Source organism: Convolutriloba macropyga, chromosome 2, assembly GCF_964194025.1.
Source record: "Convolutriloba macropyga chromosome 2, txConMacr16.3, whole genome shotgun sequence".
Lineage (NCBI taxonomy): Eukaryota > Metazoa > Xenacoelomorpha > Acoela > Convolutidae > Convolutriloba > Convolutriloba macropyga.
The window spans coordinates 24,294,537-24,319,032 of NC_134469.1; the positions used below are offsets into that span (position 1 = coordinate 24,294,537).

General features: G+C 34.6%; 2 protein-coding genes across 2 annotated transcripts in view; both read left to right on the forward strand.

Moving 5' to 3' along the window:
- Window positions 1–24,496, forward strand: part of LOC142358508 (large ribosomal subunit protein uL23m-like) — a 486,669-nt gene that overhangs the window by 97,614 nt on the left and 364,559 nt on the right. The gene's annotated exons all lie outside the window — the stretch shown is intronic.
- On the forward strand, window positions 9,928–23,954 carry LOC142335204 (uncharacterized). The gene is made up of 5 exons (XM_075383590.1): window positions 9,928–10,294; window positions 12,904–13,083; window positions 16,740–16,863; window positions 19,686–19,849; window positions 23,424–23,954. The coding sequence occupies exons 1-5, from the start codon at window positions 10,120–10,122 to the stop codon at window positions 23,705–23,707; spliced, it is 927 nt and encodes a 308-aa protein (XP_075239705.1). The 5' UTR covers window positions 9,928–10,119; the 3' UTR covers window positions 23,708–23,954.

The window sequence follows — 24,496 nt, forward strand, 5'->3', positions numbered from 1 at the left end:
TTGTTATTATTATATATGTTAAACATAAAGTTTAGAGATATAGCCATATGTGAGAGTATGCGGTTTTGACGCTAATGACATGTTAACTCCATGCCACAGCTGTAGCATGGATTGAATTCCAAATTCAATTCATAAGTCGAAGAACTGTTCAAAAAATAAAAAATAATCAAAGAAAATATTTCGAAAAAATGCATTTCAAACGTCAATTTTTGACACTTAATTCAGTAGATGCCCTCTCCAGCTTAAACTAGAATCAACTCTCATTTGTTACTTGGGGATCAATTGAAAAAAAAGAGCATGTTAGTTTGAAAAAAAACGAAAAAAACTCAAAAAAAAATTTTTTTAACACATGACCTCTGACCTTTGACCCCAAAAAAGAGGGTCCAAAAAATACTTGGGATGAAACTGATTGTACAGTAAGACTCAGCATACTCTAAAGTACAAAACATCTCATCACACTCGTCAAATTTTACTCATCCGTTATGGAGATAATTAGCCTCTAATTAGCGACTAATTAAGGGTTAATAAACCTAATTACTAATTACTGAAAAAAAAATTCAAATTTTTGCAACGGTTTTGTACTCACTGCTTGATGCCCGACATTATTGCTCATAAGCATCATCATCAAAAAACGGCTCCTTCACCGATTTTCGAAACATCTGGCAATTAATGTCACATTAACATCTGGCATTAATTAGCGTATGAAGTACCCTAAGGAAAGATGTTAGATCGGTTTTCTTCAAATTTTTGGACTTATTGGGCCCTCAGTGTAAAATTATCTCATAACAGCTGTCATCAAAAAAGGCCTCAGAAAAAAGACACATGTTTATGTCATGTAATTGTCATGTAATTGTTAATTAATGACTTGATTGACAGAAAAACAAACTTTTTTTCTGTTTATTTTTGAGCAATTTTTTTATATGGGTCCTATGTTTTTCGGCACGGGGAGCATTTTTGCTCATCACACTTAAGAAAGTAGGACAACTCTAACCATCCGTAATTGAAAATGCATAAAATAGCGCTTTTTATTACAATTTTGAATATTAGCATGTTTTTCCAGGTTCTCAAAAAAAGTTTTTTGACACAAACGATGATCAGCAATACTCGGTAGGGTTCCCTGTGGTGGTATGTTTTGGCATACGATTGCAATGGAGAGTTGAAAACACATCTTTTTTCACTCAAAAGTAACAAAATTTCGAAATAAAGGTATGCGCCAAAACCGACCAATCAGAAAACAGCATTTCAAAACTTCGAATTTGGCGCCTATGCAGTACTGTAGTCTCTAATACTGTAAACCCGAGAAGCCATTTCTTGTTCATTCGTTTCTCTAGCTCAACTGTTCGTACTCGAGTTTAACAATTCGTTCTTACTAAAGTTAGACAATTCAAAAATGGGTTTCCAGTGTCGTTATTGTGATTCTATTCTGAGTACAAAAGGAAATCGCTCCAGGCATGAGCATAAATTCCATCCTCATGAGATTGGTTTACCCGTATATCAATGCTCATTATGTGAGTTTACTTGTCGGAAGATTTCTTTGCTCGAAGAACACATGAAAACTGCATACCAACGATTCACCAATTGCTGTCAAAGCTGCCTACTCGGATTCAACGATTGCCATCTTTACGTACAGCATATGACTTCCGTTCATCACTTACTCGTCCTAGGTGAACAATTTCAGCCTCGAGACACTCCGTTGGAAAATGCATTCCATGGACTACTGAGATCGTTCGAGTCAACAGCGGCCGAAGAGTCCAATGATCTCGAAAACTTTATGCGGATACAAAAACCCAAAATAGACACTCTAATAAGTGAGCAGTTGACCCAGGGTCCTCAAAAAGTTCAACTGTGTGCAAAATTGCGGCTTGTCAAAGTTATGTATGATGAGCCAGATATGCCAGAAGATGACCGTATTGAAATATACGCAAACTCTCTGATGACTCCTGTCTATGCAAACGGACTGTCGGACGAAGCGTATTCGCAAATGGTGGAGAAGATGATGAGCGTATTGACAACATTCAACTCTTTGGGGAGTGGTTGGACACTCGAAAAAGTTCTCAAAGTTGACGTCAAATTCGCAAGTTTCAGACCAATTCTTGGTTCATCATACATCGCGTTGCCGTCAAAAATTGCCAACTGCAGAGGATTGCTCAACGTTAGGAACCACGAAGATCGAGATTGCTTCAGGTATTGTTTTGTGGCCGCTTATCACATGTATCATCAAATAAATCTAGATAGAATTGATCGAAAATATCAAACTGACAAAACTTCACCAACTACATACAATCAACCAGGACTGCATCAACCTCTGGGCGATTTTACTATGCCCATGGGTTTTGCAGACATTCCTCAATTTGAAACACTCAACAACGTTCAGGTAAACGTGTTTGGATACGATAACGGCCAGTTTTTCCCTCTGAAAATTCCGTCATAGAGCTCAGATTTTGTAATGGATTTACTTTTGCTGTACGACTGTGACCGTCATCACTACGTCCTCATTACAAACCTGGTGAAGGTTGAACAACTCATACAAATTCACGAACTTGGCTGCTACATGGTTTGTCCCTCTTGTTATCTATTTTGACTTCGAGTCTTTCTTACGACCCGTGTCTTCTTGCAAGGGACCAAGTGATAAAGCCTTTACACAGGTCAAGGAGATACATGAACCGTGTGGCTTTGCGCTAACAGTGATAGATCACCACTCATCAAAGCCAATCTTTCATCATGTAGACAGTTCTCCTGCTTGCATGACAAATTTTGTCAAAATGCTTCACAAACTAGCCAGAGATATTTATCAGCAGAAAAGGAAGCACCCTTTCTTCAAAGGCGATAGACGAAACTTGGGAAAGTCTAACGCTAAGCACTCTTGGATTTGTGAAAAATCGTTTTCAGAAACGGAAGATCCAGAGAACACAATTGACCTGGAACATTGCCACTACAGTGGTAAATTCTTGGGATGGGCACATGAGGAATGCAATCGCTTGAGACGAAATATCAATTTCACCCCTGTTGTGGGTCATAATATTCAAAATTATGACTTACATCACATTTGCTTGGCACTGAACAACTGCGAGCCAACCAAAACCATCAGCGTTATACCAGCCACCGACGAAAAATACATGTCAATGACATTTGGTGTGCTTATTGACACTTTCGTAACGGAAAAGGGAAAAACAGTGAAAGTTCACGAATATCTTCGATTCATGGACTCTATCAGGATGATGCACAGTTCTTTAGAGAAACTTGTTGAAATTTTACCCGATGACCGTTTCGAAATAATGAGGGCAATGTTTTCTACATTATCTGATGCTAGCCTTCAGCTACTTAAACAGAAAGGCTACTACCCTTACTCTTATGTGACTGGTCGGTCCAAGTTCAGTGACACCAGTCTCCCACCACTGAGCAAGTGGGATAACACTCTGGACGGAGGGACAGTGAAGGTAACGGAGACTAATTTACAACATGCACGCAGGATGTGGGAAATTCTGGAATGTGGAACACTCCAGGAATATCATGACTCATACTTGAAGCTCGACTGTGCACTACTCGCATGTGTTTGCGAATTCCATCGACAGTTGAGTTTCGATACGTATAAACTGGACTGTATGCACTTCTTCACCCTACCCAATATGGCTAAGGAAGCATCACGTAGAATCTGCAAAGCCAATGTCGAGTTACTAACTGAGCGCGAACACTTGGACATGATTGAACCCGCAATTCGCGGTGGAGTCACATCTGTCTTTGAAAGTCGGCGCTTCACTGCAAATAACTCCTATATTCCCAACTACGATAGCACGGAGGAATCCTGTTTTGGTTTCTGTGTCGACGCTAATAACCTTTATGGTGGCGTAATGCAATTAGAGAAACTACCGCTCGCCGACTTTGCGTTCAACACAGATATTCAACTTCAAGAGATTTTGGACGCCGCCGATGACGCTAGCATTGGATACTTTGTAGAGGTCGATATCTCTTACCCGCCGAGCCTTCATGATGAGCATCGCGATTTTACGCTGGCGCCCACAAAAGACGAGGTTGAAAATGAGTGGTTGAGCGATTACCAGATCGCAATAAAAGAACAACACAGTCTCCCATCTTCCAAAGTAAAGAAACTCCTGCAAACGTTCTTTGATAAAGAGAGATACGTGGTCCACTACAAACTGCTGAAACTCTATGTCCAACTCGGCTTGGTAATGAGGAAAGTTCACAGAGTGCTTCAATTTCGACAAGAAAACTGGCTGTCGCCATACATTACACTAAATAGTGAAAAGCGGCAAAATGCGTCAAACAAGTTTGAAGAGAACTTTTATAAACTGATGAATAATGCAGTCTATGGTAAAAACTACGAATCGAAAAGACGCAGAAATAAAATAACAATCTCACGAGATGCCGAGCATGCGCTGAAGATAATATCCAGATTTGAGTTTGATCGCTATATGATCTTTGGGGAGAATTTAGCAGCCTTGACCACACGGCCGAAGTCCATTTATTGGAACACTCCCACTATTGTAGGAGCGACTATATTAGATCTTGCAAAATTCCACATGTACTCATTCCATTACAATGTCATGCGCCCCAACTTTAATTGTCGCCTTCTTTACAGCGATACAGATAGTCTCCTTTATATGATAAAAAGCGACGATTTTTATACAGAGTTATCGCAGAAGCCTCAGTCAGTATTAAGTCATTTTGATTTCTCAAATTACCCACCCAATCACTTTCTTTACGATACCACTAACAAAAGAGTCGTCCTCAAATACAAGGACGAATTCGCCGGCGACTATATTACTGACTTTATCTGTTTGAAGCCGAAGCTGTACTCCATCCTGTCAAAAAGTAAGTTTATTCTCTCATAAAACAAAATTGTTAGTTGTTGTATAAAAATTCGTATTGGGTTAATAGGCATCTGGAAGGTGTTAAATCGTATTATATTTACATAGGGGGTTAGTAATTATAATAGCACCTAATTTTTCTCTATCCTTTTTTTTAGGTTGTCGAAAACTTTCAGCAAAAGGGGTGACGAGGGCCGCACAACAACATCTTCGCCATGTCGACTTCTTAAACACTCTCAGCACTGGAAACCACCTGCGCTCAGAGAACACCAGGATTGTGTCCGACCACCACAGGCTGCAGACAGTTACTACAAACAAAATTTGTCTGTCAGCTTTTGACAACAAGCGCTATATACTACCCGATGGCATAAAAACTCTCCCGTTTGGCCATTATGAAGTTGTCGATTATGCTATCGATGAAATTGATTGGAATAACGACGATGTGGAATGGGATTATGACGATTTTAGCGACTTACTTTTGAGCTCTAGCCCAGAGTGGGATAACAGTTTTGTTGTACCACATTCCTCTCCAGATACCACCCAAAGCTCCAACACATGGCAACCACCAGACCCCGGTTTTGTCGCTGCTCAGAATATAATTGATTCGGATATTGAAAGTAGCGATATCGTTGATTTCGATGCCAGTTTTGAAGAAAACTCTACGCCCGATAATCCGTTCATTAATTTTGAGGCAGAAGAAGCAAGTGAAAGCGAGTCAGAGGGCCCAGTGTGCAAAACTGCAAGGCGATATTAGTGTGCATAATTAAATTTAATTGCCCAGAGAGAGACACGCAAAACTGAACCAGTATTGATTTGGCATGCAGTGTGAAATTTGGTTTTAATTTAATTTGTTTGAGTGTTTTGAAATCAAAAGCAAGCGGCGAGACAGAAAGCAAAGTTAAAGGGAAACAAAAGCGGCAAGACTCAAAAAGGAAAGATTGAATAGGAGAGGGATATAAACAGCGGCGGAAAGATTTTATCCCGCCTATCCTATTCCCACTTAACCGCCACTACCTATTATCCTATGGTTAAGAGTCGAATGATAACCCCCCTTTCTTTACGGAGGTATTATATACTACTCGTATCATAGTGTATCGATCATATCTACTCTAAAACCAAACACTTGATCGATGTATTCAGAATGATCAATATTATTTGATCAGCCATTTCAAAGCTGAAATCGTCAATATTGATGTCCAGATTTAAGAATAAATCCGGAAGTAATATTCTTTATCGCTCGCTGCCATTTCTTGAACTCCGTTGGACAGTTTTGGTTATTCTTCGTTATTTTGTCATCAACTTTCGACATAATTTGATGTCACTGGCAAACTTATTCTGATGAAATTTTTATTACTGCAGTTTTGAATACCTAGTTTGAAAATCTCGGAAACTGCATCTCTGTTAATTCTTTTGCTTGATATCAAGACTGAGTTTTTGAGTTTCTGCAAAAACAACTGTCAAGATTGAAATTATTTTCGACAACTGAAACGGCAATCTCAACATCATCTGAAATAAGTAGAAAAAGCTATAAAGGCCCATAGTTCTCGAACACTATTTGTAGTTTAAGCACGGCCAAGAATTCGGCTAAATTTTGATTGCTTGGAAAGTAACCTTCATTTGTTGTTGATTTGATTTGTAGAGTTATGTAAATCACCTGATTAATTTTGTGGGAAGCTAAACGATTTTGTGTAATCAAACTGGAAAAAAATGTTGACAAAGTTGACTTTGAGACCCGTTTCTGTTACGTTTTCAAAATGGATTTCGGTATTGAAGAAAAGTTTTTCCTTTTCGAATTCTATTCCAGTACGCTTTTGATGTGTTTCATTACTTCTAGTAATCCCTTTAACTTTATACTCAATCTATTCTTTTCTTTTTCGTTCTAATTACCTCTGTTTTTCTGTTTGGGTTGGCTTTCCGTAAGTATTTATAATCTTCTAGCTTCTTCGGACAAAAGTTTTTAACCCAGTTTTCTGCTCCGGCAGACTTTTATGTAGAGCTTTGTTTTTCAATGCAATGAAATGAGCCTTTTCGCTGCTCATGATACATACAGAATTATCAACGCAAAATTGATAATACCGGCTCCAGATAGAATTTTTCTTCTAAAAAGTTTTACTATTTTTCAAAAGGAGTCCGATTTTTTTTCCGGGCGGACAATTCACACAAGAGCTCAATGTTCTCATTATCCCTATTCGTACTTAAATGTATATTTGCGTGAAAGTCGATGCTTGTTTCAGAGTCTGAAGTTATTTTTCTTCCCCCCTTTCAAAGCGTTCAACAATTGCAAATTTGTGCAAGGGAAAATATTTCGTTGGGCGGATATTACTTTGTTTCCACAGACAAAATTATGATCAACACATAAAGATTTGATTTTTTTTCGTTTCTTATCACGTGTTCCTTGCATTAGGCTATGAATTCATCTCATTAATAGTAGCTTGGTCTATATCAGAATGTGGTTATAGAATTTCTTTCCCCTTGTTTGTCAAGATTGTTGATAGTAGCTATTCGTGTCTTTCTCTATCTCATATATGATTTCTTCCTTAGCATAAAAACCTACTCCTCAGTATCTCTCATCTCTACCTGTATGGAGAAAACTGCCATATGAAGACAGCTAATCAACAGTTTAAAAAAACGTCCTGGTTGAATCATTGTTTTAGAGCAATTACGTTCAGTTTTAAGATCTCCGGGTCTACAATCAATTCCAAAAAAAAATTCGTTTTATTGATCCTCTATATTTTTCTGAAGTACAGTTTTGAATGTTGTAGGTCAAGACAGAGAGGTTTTGGCGTTCTGAGAAAAGTAACAAATAAACAAACGTCATCGAATATTCTGTACATCGAAACATTTTGAAGTATAAAAAGTACAAATTTTTTTTTCGTTATATTTCCCTGAGGCGCCAGCAAATTCTGTTGGGTTATGGGTTTTCGCAAGCGGAATAAAAAGCGTTTTTAACTTAGTAGAAAAAATTAATTTCTCAAAATGAGAGAATAACAAGAATGATATTTTACAGTAGAATTTAGAGATTTACAGGAGAGATCTGATTATTAGATCACGATGGTGATTTGATTTTTGGATGAAAAAGGACTCAAAAATCAGCTGTATATATACCCATTATCAGTGTGAAAAAGTCAAGATACAAAACTAATCTTAGCACCATGATTTATAGTGGGGGTTGCAAGGGTTACCCAATATGGTTTGCTTCTGTTTGCAAGTCAGTCGCAAAGGGAACCATAAATGGAATGCATTTGCATTTTTCTAAGAATTCATTCACACTTCCGGAGATATCATAATCATTTAATACATGCTGGGAAGATTTTACATCAATTAATCTAACTCTAATAATAGTTATCTAGAATCATCAGTTTGAACCGAGTATTGATTCACAGCACCATTTCTTGTAGATTCATTTATATCAGTATTGGTGACTTGAATCACCAATCACCAGTTAAACTTTCTAATAATACTAAGTTTAAGTCTTCAACTCGAATCAAAGTTCTAACAAATTCCAGTGATTCGGACAAATGGTGAGATGATTTTGCGACATTTGATATTTGATGCCTGGCTATTTGAAGCAGAGGAAGTCAGAGTACTTCGGAAAATCACTTTTACTTAACTTTTATCCGTAGCAGTTATAACGGCAAAATTATCGTGAGAGCTTTTTGAGCTATCCTTAGTTTAATTATATAGAGCGAGACTATAAAGTTACAAGAGTACAACGTTGTTTTTGAATAATAGCTGCTTCTGTGTTCAGAAAATAAAATGTGCAGTTGTCCTTAGACCATCTGTCACCTGAAACATGAGAACGGGAACTGTTGACGACCAGCCATAAAAAATAACTCTGACTGATACAAAGTTAAAGCAATGACAAGTTTTATTCGTAGACCAGTTAGACAAAAAAATTGTTTCACCGTAATCTTTGCGTACCTAGGGGGCCTACCGTATCGGATTTGGTCTCTATTTGAGCAACTCTTTGACCCGTTTGGAAAACATTATTTATAAATATAGTTTGCTTCTCAGCGAAAAAATTACGGGGTCGAACACCGAATTTGGGTCCAGCTTCAGTCGAGCACAAAATCTGAGTTGAGCTGAGGTTCAGCACCAGAAACCTAAGCTGAAGTCCAGGTTTTGCGCTAAAGTCGAGGAAAAAAATCTTTCCGTTGAGCATTTGAGTCAAGCACGGTCTTTTCATACCGATTTTGGGTCGCGGGGTCTTTTCATGAAGCGAGATCTAAACTTGGGAATGACGGTTTTTGTTTTAATCTATTAATACTTTTATTACATATATTCAAAATAGCTAAAAGTGATGATGAAAACTTTCTTCCCAATTTTTTTTTTATAAATTGCCAGTTTTTGTTTGTGGTCTCTCAAAATGTCAGTTTTGCGTTTTTTGGTCTGGGTGAAGAGCAGTGAACACCTTAAACAACATGCTATGTGCAAACCCAGATAATTTTTGATTTCTGAAGCTGGTTTTCCTTTGGAGATTTTGAGTAATTTGATTTTCGATGTCTGACAGAGGACATTGCTATCTTCCAAATTCTACATAGTTCAGCAGTGTTCAGTAATTACAAAAAAAACTCCGTAAAAAATTATTTTATTTTGTGAAAAAAATCATTTTGTATCTAATTCTCTCAACAAACTTGAGTATAAAGTATTCTGTGTTGAGTTTCACCTGTTTTTGAATTGCACTTTACAATAATCGAACCCCGTGTTCATGGTTTCCAAAAATGCTTCAATATTTGATTATAGCTTTCAATATCTCTGCATCCAATTTTTCTATTAGCATAATTTAGCTGGAAAAATTTTCTGGAATCTGGAATGATTTAGAAGAAAGTTTTAACGTTCGTGAATTCGAGTCCCTGTAATTGTGTTTGAAATTGTTTAAATATCATTTCTAAATTTTGGAAAGATTTTCAAAATAATTTTATTTTAAATTAAGCGATATTTCATTTAGTTCCTGAATTTGATGAATAATTAAATAAACGTACATTAATATTGCCATACATCCTTGAATATTGTAAAATTTATAATTACAGCAAAAACTCTCTCAAAAATTATAAACCAAATCAGTCAACTTTTGCGTATCATACAACAGCTTTGCCGCACATGTAAAAACAAACATTAAACACGTCGACTTTCGCTCAACTTAAACATTGTCGGTTTTAGTCAAACGTATAAAACGCACATAAAACATCTTTCAAATCAAGCGCATTATAACAACGTAAACTCGTAGTTTATTTTCTAAATTATTTTCTACAAATTTTAGTTTGCGTCAAATGAAATTTTTGATATTTTGATTATGAAGAAACACGCAGATTATTTCGTGTACCAGAACCCGCAGGAGGGTTTTGACGAGGAGAGATTGCGTAACTTTCTGTTATCTGCCTTTATCACCAGCGATCCCGTCACTCGGTCTCTTCTGCTCCAGGGAGAGGTCAATCTACCTTCGCTCGAGTTGTACGTGGCCAATATAAGTTAGTATTGATTAAAGCCTGTGTTAAATACCCAAGATATGCCCAATATTTTACCCTGTTAATAGAATTAACAGAAAGATTTCATAATAAGCATAAAAATGCCGAGGTGAGATAATTTAACATGTAAAAAAAAAAGTTTATGTTCCAAATTTGAAGGGTAATACTGGTTCAATTGGCCATGATCGTGCTTCAGTGGCCTGTTGAAATTGATAAGCAACCATCACAGCCGAACAAGAGATCAAGTTTAATTAATACGATAAACATGCTTGTAAAAAACCAACTGCTAATTTTTAAATGGATTATTGAATCTAAAATATCAAACTCAATTATTATAACAGATTCTTTTTATCGTGCCAAGGACTGGTGGAATAGAAGCAACTTTCCAACAATCCAGATTCTAGCAATTTTACGTCATGCAGTTTATCGGCTAGTTTTTTAAAATCGAACATTTCCAAATCCAACGATCAAGGCACGGAATTTTTTTAGTCAAAATTGTATTTCGCTAAAGGTCCTATGAGCAAAACAATTGGAGATCAGTTTATTGGTGTAAAAGATACAATGAATTAACCAAAAACTTTTAAAAAGTTATATCCACTTGTAACCCAATATTAATTTGCACGGATTTCACAATAAATCAAGTATCTTGTGATTTTTTTCGTCACATTAAACAAAGCAGTTTTTTTTCAAATTGTGGGTGCACTATTTAAATTTTCTATCTGTGATGTGATCAAAAGTTAGTTTTAACTATCTCCAAGTTACAAATAATTGAACAGTATTTTTTGATGTTTCTCTAAACAATTTGCATTTTATTGACTTTTCGTCACAACAAATTTTAGTTATTTGTGTCTAAACAAATTTCAAAAAATATAACGTTCATTTCCAAAGAACAGGGAGTTTTTGAAATACTTAAAAATTTTTTGTATTGGAATTCGAAAACAGATATCATCGACTAGTTCTATTGGTATCAGAGGTAAACTGCGATAACTTGGATTAAGAGTCTTTATTATTTAAATGTTTTGGTTTTTTTAACTATTTTAAAATGCAGTGCAGATAATCCGACGTGAAAAAAGCAAAATATAAGTAAGAAACAATTTCAGTAAAAAATTCAAGTAAAAAAATCAAGTAAAAAAATCATTAAAACTTTTTACTTATTCGGTTGCGATTTTCTTAACAATATATCATTTTTGTTTTGTTTTGCCAATAGTTTTTTTTTCAACTGACTCTTGTCAATTAGATATCATTGTGTCCAAGTGGAAAACTGCAAATCAAGTGCAATTTTGAAACATTTGATGAGAGTATTCAGTTTCTTACAGGAACTGATATCTTTAATGAATAACAGAGATGGGAGTAACGTAGCAGTCTTCTATAATTTTTAGGACTAAAATTGAAAAATAGAAAAGTTTTCACTATTTCTTAAGCAGAATAACTTGAGCAAATTTTTAACGTCCATTTTTGTTAAGAATTTTCTTCTACGACTTGATGAGATACTGAAGTGTCAATTTTTCATTCGGTTTTACTGGAAAGAATGTTGAAACAAGCTGGTAATGAACAAAACTAGAAAGGAGCAAAAAAAGAGTGGTTTTTGTTCATACCGCTGTTTTCGAGAAAACGCAAAATTAAGGAGTGAAAGAAAATTTCTGTAAGCCAGCAGAATTTTTTGTTGAGGTTCAGATTTTTTAATCTGTCGTTTTAAACCGTTTTGTTTATAGGTTTATTATTTTGTTGTATTAATTTTTGGCGTGTTTTTGTTAGTTATGTGCTTTTTTCTGGTTAATTATGAGTTTTCTGCTAATTTGGAGATTTTTCAGCTGTTTTGCTAATTTTAAGCGTACTTTAGCATTTTTTCGCCAATTGCTTTGTTTTACTGCCTTAAGTGGGATTTGAAAAGACACTTATTAGATAAGGAGCTCTCAAATACCAATTAGTTACAGGTTTTTGGTAGTTGGTATAAAAAAATTTGTTGAGAAATTTGACAAAAGATGGAGATACTTTTTAAATATTTTTCCTTAAATTTTTGCAGTGTTTCTTTTTTTCTAATTTTAGACAAATTTCTAAGCCTAATATGATTTTTCTTACTGTTTTGCAAGAATTTCAAAGCTCTTATTTGCTTAAGAGAATTTTTTGACTTTATGTACCCCTGTAATATAAGAAATGCATGAATTTTTGTAATTTCGGATTTCAAGTTATTTTTTAGAGCTGATAATTTCAAGAATTCAATTCAAATAATTTTCATGTTCTCTTGAGGAGTGTTAGTGAATACTATATTTTTTGAAAGGGTTGATTTATGGCAGAGAGGGCTCTTCGAAACGTTTCGGGAAGTCGTCCGGATATTTTTCAAGTTCTCCGAGAGTTTTTGCGGGAAATAACATAAACAGTCAAATGTTTACACACATTTGATCGGCTACGGTGTTTCGATGATAATGCCAATTTTTGATCAAACTAATTTTTCTTTGTAAGATCACTGTAATTCATTATGTCGTCGACTTAATAAGTCGAACAGGCCTACTAATTATCCCCCTATTGATTTATGAGAAGATAATTGAAGGAACGTTATAGTTTATTATAGTACAATGGTTTAGGCTATAAACAACTTCAAATGTACTTTACAGTTGAGAAGATTCGCGACCGGAGTAGTACCATCCTGGCCTCGGATGAGATCTCTGGTGCGCTTGTGGGATGCTGCGTCGCCTTCTCTGCCAGACAAGGGAAGAACCTCATTGAGGATCTGCTCCAAATATTCCCCATTGACATGAAAGTGCATTATGACCTCTACAATCAACTCTTTCAAGGTTCGTGGGTCGAAGTGCCACCGCTGAAAAAGCCGAACAAAATGGAGATTTGAGTTGAAAGCGGTGAATAAAAGTAAGACTTGACGTTTTTCTTTGCGCTGAATGAGGTGAAAAAAAATCCACTGCAAAAAACCGCAAATAATATAAAAATTCACCACTAAATTCACCGCAACACTTACAAAAATCACGGCCACTGCCGTATTCACCTCAAAACTTACATTTTTTTCCAAACCAAATTCGACTGGGGTTTGCATATATTCTAGTACGTGCCTTATTAAAAACATGCTTCTTAAGGGTGTCAGGAAAAAATACCCGAATGACGCCCAATATCTTGCCATACTGTCGAAATTATCAATAATTGCTTGGAATTGGGTAAACTGTTTCGTAATCTTCTTAACTTCTCTGTTTCATTCAAATTCTGTTTTGATTGTTATTTTGAAAATTAAACGAATCATAGAAGCTACTTACCTATTGGTTGCGTATCGATTCTTCGCATTTTTCGCAAAGCAAAGTTACAGTTCAAGATATGAGTAGAATTCATGTTAGTTTAGCAGAGTCCCGTAGTTAAACGAAATACGATCCTGCAAGTTTTAAATCTGGCGCTCTATATATGATAATCTGGCATTGTAGAATCTGGCACTGCAGAGATGTGGCATTTTAAAATTGGTATTTCAAATTCACAGTCATTTTTTTGCAATAGGATTTTGCAAATTTGGTAGGGTGTTAGCGCAAGGTTTTGAAATAAGTTCACAATGCAAGCGTTTTGAATATTACCTTAGTACCAGGGTCGAGATGTCAGCGCCGTTTAAGCGCATTTTTTTTTGTAAGAAGTGCGCTGAATGCGCTGAAATTATGTAAGAAAATCGCTGAATGCGCTGAAATGCGCTCAAACTTTGAAAAGACGCTGAAAATTCAAAATTTCAGCGCATATTAAGCGCACTTCTTACATAATTTCAGCGCATTTTGAGTACACTTTCTGCAAAAGTTTCAGCACTTTTTTTCAGCGCATTTTTTTACAAGGTTTCAGCGCAAATTCAGCATATCCGTAGAAAAATTTCAGCGCTTTTGAAAAAGCGTAAAAACAATAAAAATTCAGCGCATTTCTTACAAAGTCTCAGCGCAAATTCAGCACATCCGTAGAAAGAATTCAGCGTTTTTGAGAAAGCGTAAAACAATAAAATTTCGGCACATTTCCTACAAACTTTCTGAGCTAATTCAGCACATTTGTAGAAAAATTTCAGCGCTTTTGGGGAAAACGTAAAATAATAAAATTTCAGCGCATTTCTTACAAAGTCTCAGCGCAAATTCAGCACATCCGCTTAAAAACTCAGCACTTTTGAGAAATTGTTTTCAGATTGAGGTGCGCGTTAATAATCAAACCCATCCCGACTATAATCAGCTATGATAAGACCCATTCAGACAATACTCAGCCATGATCAGAATCCAGCTCGTTTCTCATACGTACTTGCTGTTAGCTCGTTCAATTCATGAAAAGACTCTTTAACAGTATAACTACTTGTGTTTTCTTGTGTATTACTTGTGTTTTCTCGGCACTGAAATATTTTTATGGATGCTTATCCTCAAATTAGTTAAAAAGCTGTTAAATGCGCTAACTATGCTACAACTGTGGCGAAAAGTCTAAAAAACGTCCTTTTAAGAAAAAAATCTGGTACTAAGACTATGATATTGTTCTGAGTTTTCATCACAATTCCTACAAAGTTTCAACGCATTTGTGCGCATTTCAGCGCATTAATATGAAAGGTTTTTGCGCTGGACTTTTTGAAAAAGAAGCGCTTTTCAGCGCATTTCTTACATAATTTTTGGAAAATTTCTCGACCCGGGTATAGAATATCGAACAGAAACGACTTAAGATATATATCGCCCAGTTTGGTTAGCTCAATACATCTGGTTATAAACGTGTGATATCAACGGTATGTTGGGTATGCAAAGGAAAGAAGCTTCTCTATGTTCGGTTCCGCAAGATTAAACACCCGGGATAACATTCTTGGTCTTCAAAGAAAAAAAAAAAACACACACACACACACACACACATATATATATATATATATATATATATATATATATATATATATATATATATATAGTCATATAAGACAATCGTCTTCTCATATCCAAAATTGCTTAGTATGATCTTGAAACGATTAGTAATAATCATATATGATCCTTTTACGGCTAGTAAGAGTTATATATATATATATATATATATATATATATATATATATATATATATATATATATATATATATATATATATATATATATATATATATATATAATCTTTGTTCGATTAGTCAGTACCATATACGATCTTTCTATTGCAATTCAATCACCTAGGAATTTAATCACAAGTCGAAAGCTGAGTAATTCTTCCAAAAAATAATCGTCCTTGAGGACAAGATTAAACAAAAGTTGCTACGATATGATGTAAAGTGAGAAATTTTTAACTTATGGCAACTGTGTGATGCGGGTACAAAATAATCTTTCAAGTAAAGCAAATCAACTGTGAAGATGCATTGATCTTATGTCGAGCATAAAATTGACCTAATGTCGAGCAAAGTCAATGAATTTTTCTTAGCTTATCGTTTTTCCAAAAAACTACCCCTTTTTTCTGAGACAGAAAGTATCTGAACTTCTTGACTAAATTATCCAATAAATTAATAAGTTTTGTGCATGTAAAAATATTTTTATATGGCTACAAAGGAATGAACATTTTTTTGGTGTTAATTAAACCCCAAAACAATATTTTAACAAAATTTATGTTCCTGCTAATTTTTTTGGCTGCATTTTTATGTTTAACCTATTTATTATCTTATGCATTATCTCATAGCATGGGTAAAAACTATATATATATATATATATATATATATATATATATATATATTTATATATATATATATATATATATATATATATAGATTCATAATTTCCAGAATTTTTCATTGATACTTATTTTGTATCTCTCCGAAAAAGATATCAATGGGTCAAATTGGAGGATTCGAACAACTAATAAGATAAATTAGTCTTGTGTTGTCCATTATTCAAAACCGTCAATTCTAACTGCCAGTGACTTTCAAGTGTAAATACGGAATAAAATTAATTAGATGTATATGTAGACTGATACGGGAGTTTTTACACTCAGTAAATTGTTGAAAAGTAACATAATACAATATGTAGCCCAATGGAAGAAGACAATATATTAACAAAATTATCTTGTTCAAATTATACATATATATAACCATATAAGATACCATAAACCATGCACGATTTAGTATGATTACCAATAATTATATATGACTAATTATGATAACTAAGATTCTTTTCGGTTTTTTCCCAATCGAAACATTCGGTTTTATGATAATCTAGCGCCGAACGTTATGACAGCTTTTTTGTGGGAATTTCACTAGTGTACTTTCTGAAAGAAGAAGAATTTTGATATATTGTTCAAATTTAATGAAAATCCTTCTTCAGATCGTTCACAAAACTGGTTGAACAATTATGAATTTCTTGTTTGTTTTTAAATTTAAATTTGTAACATGTTTATTAAACATTGATTTTAATAGTATTGGTTTCTATAAAAAAAGGCAATTTCTGAACAACGGTATAAAAGCAGTTAATTCGCATGGGCTATATTTCAGGGGTTTCGATGTCTGCAAGTGGTAAAGTTCCGATGCTGGTCTTGAACGTGACAGTGAGTCCTGTATTCAGACACCAGGGGATTGCCACCAAAATGCTCGAAACACTCATACACTCTTGGAAGCAGTAAGTTAATAACGTTTAATAGGTATTAAATATTGGTTAAATATGCATGGCCTTCTTGAGTGCCTAAACAAAGTTCCTGTAAACTATTGACGCGTTTATAAAACTATAGCAGACGAAATGTTGAATATACACCTTCAACCAATTAAAGATTGAGACGACTCTATTCTCTTATATATAGCGATAGCACGGCTGATTTCAGTCAGTCCATTAGATTGTTGCACTATGTGTATACCATTGGCTCCGGCGCTGCATTATATCACCACTGTAATAACTGGAGTTTGTCTAAAGTGTTTTATAGAGTCCGTTAGTCCGAGAGAAATAGGTAAATCTGTTTCGCGCGCAGAAAAAATGTAGCCCTAACTCTGCTGATTGAATGTTTTCAATTAGCAGCGAACTGCTAATTGCGATTTTTTAGGTGGTAATTTCCGCCACATTTCAAACCTCGCTTTGACTTTGGACTGCATTTAGTTTTGGTATTTTCGTTGGTTTCTGGTGGTTTATGTTGAATACTTGTCTAGAGGATGGAAGCAGTGAGATTGATTTGTTTGTGATTTTTTGGAGTTGGAGTTTCAGTATGAGGGGTTTTTGTTGTGTGTTCGACAAAAGAGAGAGGAAGACAGAGAGGGAGAGAAAACAAGTAGCCCAAACTTTTTATACTTCAAGGCTGTATAAAGAGGCCAAATAGGGCCTGGTCTGCCTAAAAGTAACCGAGCTACTTTATTGGATCCCACTGTTACCAAATGTTATTTCAAAAGTTATTCACAATAAATTTAAACAAGGAGATAGGCCTCTTCAAGACTTTTTGAGAATCATTTTAAAAATTTGCAAAAATCTTGACGTGTAACAACGGGATTACATTTTGAAAATTTGATTCTAGTCTTCTGTATTACTTGAAATCCGGGGTGTGGTCAAAAATTCTTGTTTTGATTTCTGTTGAATAGCAAGACACCCTGATAGCGTTATATGTTTATGATTATAAAAAAAGGACGGGAGCAACAAATTCTTCAACTGCTCCCACAAGTTGATTTGGATAAAATAATTGATCCATTTTCACAACATTGTTTAATGTAATTTTCAAAACTTATTCAATTTAAAGTTAAATTAATTTTAAGTAGCTTGTTGAATTCAGTTATTCAGAAACCTCAGTGCAATTCAAAGCGCAAATTGTAACAATAACAATGTCAAATTAACAAATTTAAGGATTTCATATGCTTCGGATTTCACTTACAATTTAGATACAATTAAAATTTATATTTCTTTACATGGTAAAAATGCTGCTTATGGGCAGCAAAGATAAAGCGTAAACGAACTGCGAAATCGAACCCTGGAAAAAAAAAGTGGATTTGAGAGGGCACTTTACAAAGGCCATTTATAACACCGATGCTTATAGCTTTTACAGAGAATTTTGCGAATGATGTCTTGATTTTTAATATTTTTTAAAATGAGGTTCAAAAATTGAGGTCCAAAAGATGCCTTCAAATTTTTGGTAAAATGCCAATGACTATCATAGCCGCCAGTTTCAACAACTTGTTGGAATTGTTTTCCAAATATCGTTTTCTGAGAAAAACATCACGCGTGTCAAAAATTACTCTGGTTGCACAAAAAATAGTTTCTTTTTTAGTGTCCAATAGGTGCACGCGGAATCAACAAGTTTTTTAGCTTAGTCAAATGGAAAGTCTTTATGCTAAAAACAACCGAACGTTTTGTTTTTTTACGTTATCAGAAACGTTAACCATACAGTCGATGTTAGTTATTGTTTTAAAGTGATATAAAGTTGCAGCAATTATATACTTTTTGAAATATAAACTAATTAAGCTAAATTTATCTAAACTAATTCTGAACAGTTTAAAATTGCATTATTAGTTATTTCTGGACAGTTTAAAAGTGCATTGTTAGTTATTTCTGGACAGTTTAAAAGTGCATTGTTAGTTATTTTTGGACAGTTTAAAAGTGCATTTTTAGTTATTTCTGGACAGTTTAAAAGCGCATTATTAGTTTTTTTTCTGGACAGTTAAAAAATTAGCAAAATTACCAAATTGTATTATGATTTTTTCCCTGAGCAGAGAAAGGAATCAGAACTGACTGTGCATGGCAAATTCATGAAAAAATTGTTTTGTGAGATCATTCTGCAAAATCTTTGAGCGAAAAAAACCCCTTTGAATGCTATGACACAGTACTGATGTAGCATTTTACTATTGGTATTTCATGAATCAGTACTGCTTTACTATGAGACTAGGGTCCGCTTTACAACGCATTAAGCAACTAATAAAACGCATTAAGCCTATCCGATCTTTAAAGCTCTTATCACGAGGTATCATCACATCTTTTTAAATTTTGATTATTTGTAAGAAATTTTATCATCAAGATCTGAAAGTTTTGAATTTCAATCGCGTAAGATCTGAATAGAAGTTTTTATTAGACTCTGCTTGTTATATTGATTCTATTTCAACACCATTATAGTGAGAGTTTGGGACCTTTGCAGGTTCCGACCCCACAATCTCTTAATTGATTGCAATCTTGTTCTCTCCACTGAGCCAACTGGTCCACACTGCCAGAGTCTTACTATTCTCTTATATTAAGTAATTATTTCATGCTCCTTACATGCTAAAGTGTACGCTCTAACAGTTTTGATCAAGTCAGGACCACATCCAATTTTTTCGAAAGGCTCAATGAAGCAATGCATTATTGGTTATGGAGCTGATAAGACGATATTATTATAAATGTTAAAACTGATTATACAAATGATAAATGATCATAAATGATAAAACTGTCGAATCATTCACTATGGCATTATGTTTTAACATCTGTAATTTCTACGACAGGGCAAAGAATGTGAACTCAGTGTATGTTGTATCAACTGGAAACGGGGAGGCCAAAAAGGCAGACGAGAACTTGCCCAAGAACCAGACAGGGCGCAACCAGCTCTTCTTGAATTTGGGTTTTTCTCCTCTGCACAGAATTGAGTATCGCAAAATAAACACAGAACGTAAGTGTAAATTGGTCTGAAAAAAGCATAAAGCACATGTTGATAGAGAGCAGAGAGTAATTGCATTTTTTTGAGAAACACTCGAATTAGTTCAAACTACATGAGTGAGTGATCTAAACTCCGAAACAAGGAGGATTGGTAATATGTGTGCGCACATAATGCTATCACCCGTCATATGCTAATAACATGATTGGAATTCAAAAAGATGATACTAGTTTAACCAATTGGCTAATCTACAGGTGCTAATTTTTGAAGCTATTGTCGCTCGTGACACAAGAGCCTGTTGACCGTTAGATATATAATAGTTTCGAATTCCAACATTTTTGACCATTTCGAACTTTTATTTTTTTTGCTTATTTTTCACAATAAACTCTCAAACTTCCAGACAGTTTAACAGTAATATTTTGCCCGAATATAGAATTTTGTTCTATGTAAGCTTTAAACGCAAACGAAGAATTCAAAAACCGAATATAACAGAGAACCTAACCAGTTATAGTAAGAATACAGTCAGACGGCTTTTGCTTTTGCTAGTTTATGTGGAGGCCAGACTCGCTAATTAAGGGAAGAGAAGTTGGCTTTGTCGGTTGTTTTACATAGAAAAAATTATTTTCATCCCTTACCCAAAATAAATTCAAAAGGAGAAAAGAGAAGAAATTTATTAATGCATATAACACATTTTTAAATTCTGTTTTTCAATGGCTTCAAAGAACTAATTTCTTGTAGTCTTCAATGCGTAGTTTTCAGTTTAAAAATGGATATAGAGTGACGCAACAATCATGAAAGAATGTTATGTTACATGAGCATCCAAAACAATATTGTCTGACAGTAGGCAGAAATGAAGCATCTGGGGTGCTTTCAAAGTCTATTCTTCAATTTCGGCATTTTTAGACAAAAACTGAACAAAGAAACCGTGAAACACGGCAATACCAAATTACTGAGAGAAAATTGTTAAAATCTTGCTGAACAGGTTGCTATGTTCACCTAGATATCCATATTCTAGAGAAGGGAATGAAAAAAGTTCTGTCCGGCTTACTTATCCCTTGCGAATTTAGTTCCTACCGCCATTCTTCTGAACCAAAAATTTCTCAGCTCAAGAATACTTTTTTCCTCCTATGGTTAAGCAATATACACTGCAGAAACGATCCAGATTTGCTTCAACATTAAAAAGACGATGCTTAAGCGCTAACGATATTTTGTTTGTTTTTTTTTCCAGAAAACGTTCAATAGTAACACTCACAAAAATACCTCACTGAATATGTGTTCTACCGAAAAAAAGTTTAAAATAGAGTGCTGAGAAAAAAAAATAAAAATATTTATACTTGGTGCGATTTTAAATTACAGCTTAAAAACAAATTTTCTCGAACAAATAAAAAAATAATTGATTCTAAAAGAAATACGTTAGTTGTTTTTATTGCCGTGGAACAATTATACTGTTAAACTGCAAGCTAGTCCACTGGATATCATTACGATGCAGAGATATACCCCAAAATTTCCGCCTTAGTAAAATTGGCTCGAAAATTAGTTACATACAATGAACGAAATTAGGTGGAATCCTTTGTATCTTACTTTTCGCAAACGGGGTTCCGTCGATTTTGCGAAATAAAAGAACATTCGGTGCAAAAATTAGGTAACAAATCTTGTGGCACGTTTCCGCTCAATTTAGGTATCTATTATTTTGAGCATGCAATAAGCACTTTAATAAAGATTTAATTGAAGCCTTCAAAGCTTTAAAACGCTTTAAATACATGCTACCGCAAAAACTGATTTTTTCCGAAAAAAACCCTCGCACATCAAAGACTTTGTATATCAATGTGGGATTGGCCAATTTAAATTAGTAGTAATAAATAGTACTAATAAGTAGAAATTAGTAGTAACAAAGTATTATAAGTAGTAATAAAGTAGTAATAAAGTACTACTAGTAGTAATAAGTTAGGCTTAATTAAATAAATATTAATTAAGTTAGGCTTAGTTGCGGATTATATGCGAAACCGAGCTACATTGCGTGCGAAAAATCAATACATAAATGGAGTGGATGCGTGATACAACTGGCGCGAAAAATAGGTTATTAAGTTTGTACTCGTACTCCGCGGCTAAAATTAGGACACTTTTGCGAACACGGGAGACGATATTCCCTTCCATTTTTCCGGTTTCTGGTAAAGTAGCTATTTTCCGCAATATGGTACCACTTTTAATGTATTAACATAGTAAAAACGAACACGAGATACACACATCGGGCATATCTGCCCGTGACGATTTGGGTATACCTCTGCACTGTAATGATATAGCCGGTGTTTTGCAGGCTGCATTGGGTCAATTTGTTGGGTAATAAATTCAAAATCGTTTGAAATTTTGTCATAACATTATTTTGTCTCGAAAATTATTATACGCAGTGGTTTCTGATACAGCGGAAGAAAGAAGTATATGGAATTCTTTTTGGCAAATTCAATACGCGAGCAACATAAAAACTGTCAACTGAAACCTGTCAATTCGCAGAAAATTGTAATTAAATTTAAATCTTTCTTTAAAGCATTCTGAAAATTTCATATTCTTTGATTCAGAGGAGCATAGAGGCCTTCTATTGGTTAGACGCAATGCCGGAGAAAAGTTTTTTTCCGATGAATAAACAGAACAAGATAAAATAAAATACATTTACTTCGAATTTCCTAGCAATCTAAAATCTGGCACTGTATACTTTCGATCTTTTAAAACTTTCAACTTCGGCGTGTTTTATTTTTGATCATATATACATATATACATATATATATATATATATATATATATATATATATCCCGAGTTGAGGTATTTACTGACAATTGTGAAAAAAATTCAGCGCAAAGTACTTCAGCGCAATTGACGGAAAAGCGCTGAATTTTTGAGACTACTGCACGGGGCAGTGAATGAAAATTTATAAGAAAGGCACTGAAATTTATGAACGAAATGAGCTAAAAATGGTTTAAAGTGCGTTGAAATTTTGCAGTTTCAGAACGTTATCAAAAATGTCCGCACATTTCAGCTCTTTCAGCGGATTTCTATTAAAAAATGAGCTAAAACGGCGGTGACTTACCCTTGTAGCAACCCAGCTGTCGTATTAAACAATTCCGGTAGCTACAAGAATTTTGAGCCTACCGCCGATTTGAATGTATTATCTGCAGAACTCCGGCTAGGCACGCTACTGTTGCACTACAGCTCCACTGCTTGAGCACAGCTTTGCTCGCTTGACATAGCAATTGAGTAAGCTAATGTTAAAAAGGAAGGGTTAGGATTTCTCGAGATTCGAGATGTTTGTAGTTTTTATCGGAAAAATGTATCTGAATTCAAAATCTTGCAAGAAAGTTGCAAGATTCTTGTAAGATTTCATAGTAAAAAGGTATTTAGGAAAAAAGTCAGTTAGAATCAGTTCTCCTGATCAAAATTCTGGTAACAGTCAACTAATTTGTTTTTCAGTTAGTTGCAGCTTCCAAAAAGACTCAACTAAATTTTCCAGAATTTAAAAACTTGCAGGATTTTGGAATCCGCTCATCACTGGGGAGCACAAGTTGGGTAAATGCATTTTATAGCCAGCTAATATTTCAGCCAGCCAGTTCTCATCATATCTGAAGACAGGTTTACACCACACAGGACATCACAATGCCCTGACTTTGTTTCACATCATTCTGAAACAGAAGAAGGGCAACAAACAGGACGGAGCACACGAAGATGACGCATCAGAGACATCCAGCTATCCAAGATTCGAGAAGAACCCACAGATCAATTTGATACCCACTTCCGGAATACCCAGCGCTAAAAGTAGTATTAGAACTGCACTAAGTTCTAAACTTACATCCAGACAGAGTTCACGAAATCAGTCTACAAAGTAAATCTGGTACCTCAGAAGTCCTTGTTATTAATATCGAATTATATCACAAGTTTTTTTTGGTAATGGAGTAGTTTGTTACTGGAGATTGTTACTGGACAATAAATTAGTCAATAGCTATTTCGAGACAATTTCAAGACAGTTTTAGCACAGCAATATATGCATCATCATTATGTCAGTAAATTACATTAGTCATTATATGAAATCAATTAAACTTTGGAATTTTTAATAAAATTTACACTTTAACTATAGTAATCTAAATTTAGTCAGTGTTTAAAATCAAAATAGAGTGATTTTATTTTTTAACGCTAAAATGTTAGAGGGTCGAATTTGTTGTTGGAGGGTCGAATCAGTTGTTTACAAAACAAACTATCTAAGAAACAGAAATTCTGTGAAGTAAATTTATAATTTTACTGTGTCTGATAACTTGTCACAGTAATTTTAATGTACTTTTATTCACGTAGGTTAAGAAATTAGTGACGTATTAATGACTGTATAAAACACCGTCAAAAAAGTGTCTTCTGGGAAAAGAAACCGGGTGGTATAAAACTATTAATAATAAAACAAAAATATTAATGGTATAAAAACCTGGAAGGAAATCTTTAAGTCCAATTCCACTTTCTGTTCGAGTGGAGAGATGGACTTTATGCTTGAATTTTAAAAGAATTTTGTGGCCAATCAAAACTTTTTTTATTGAGAAAAAAACAATTTCGAATGCACATCTTGAAATACTACATTGGTCGACGGGGTCAGATTTTCGATCTGACACCACCCCAATTGCTCAACTGGGTTT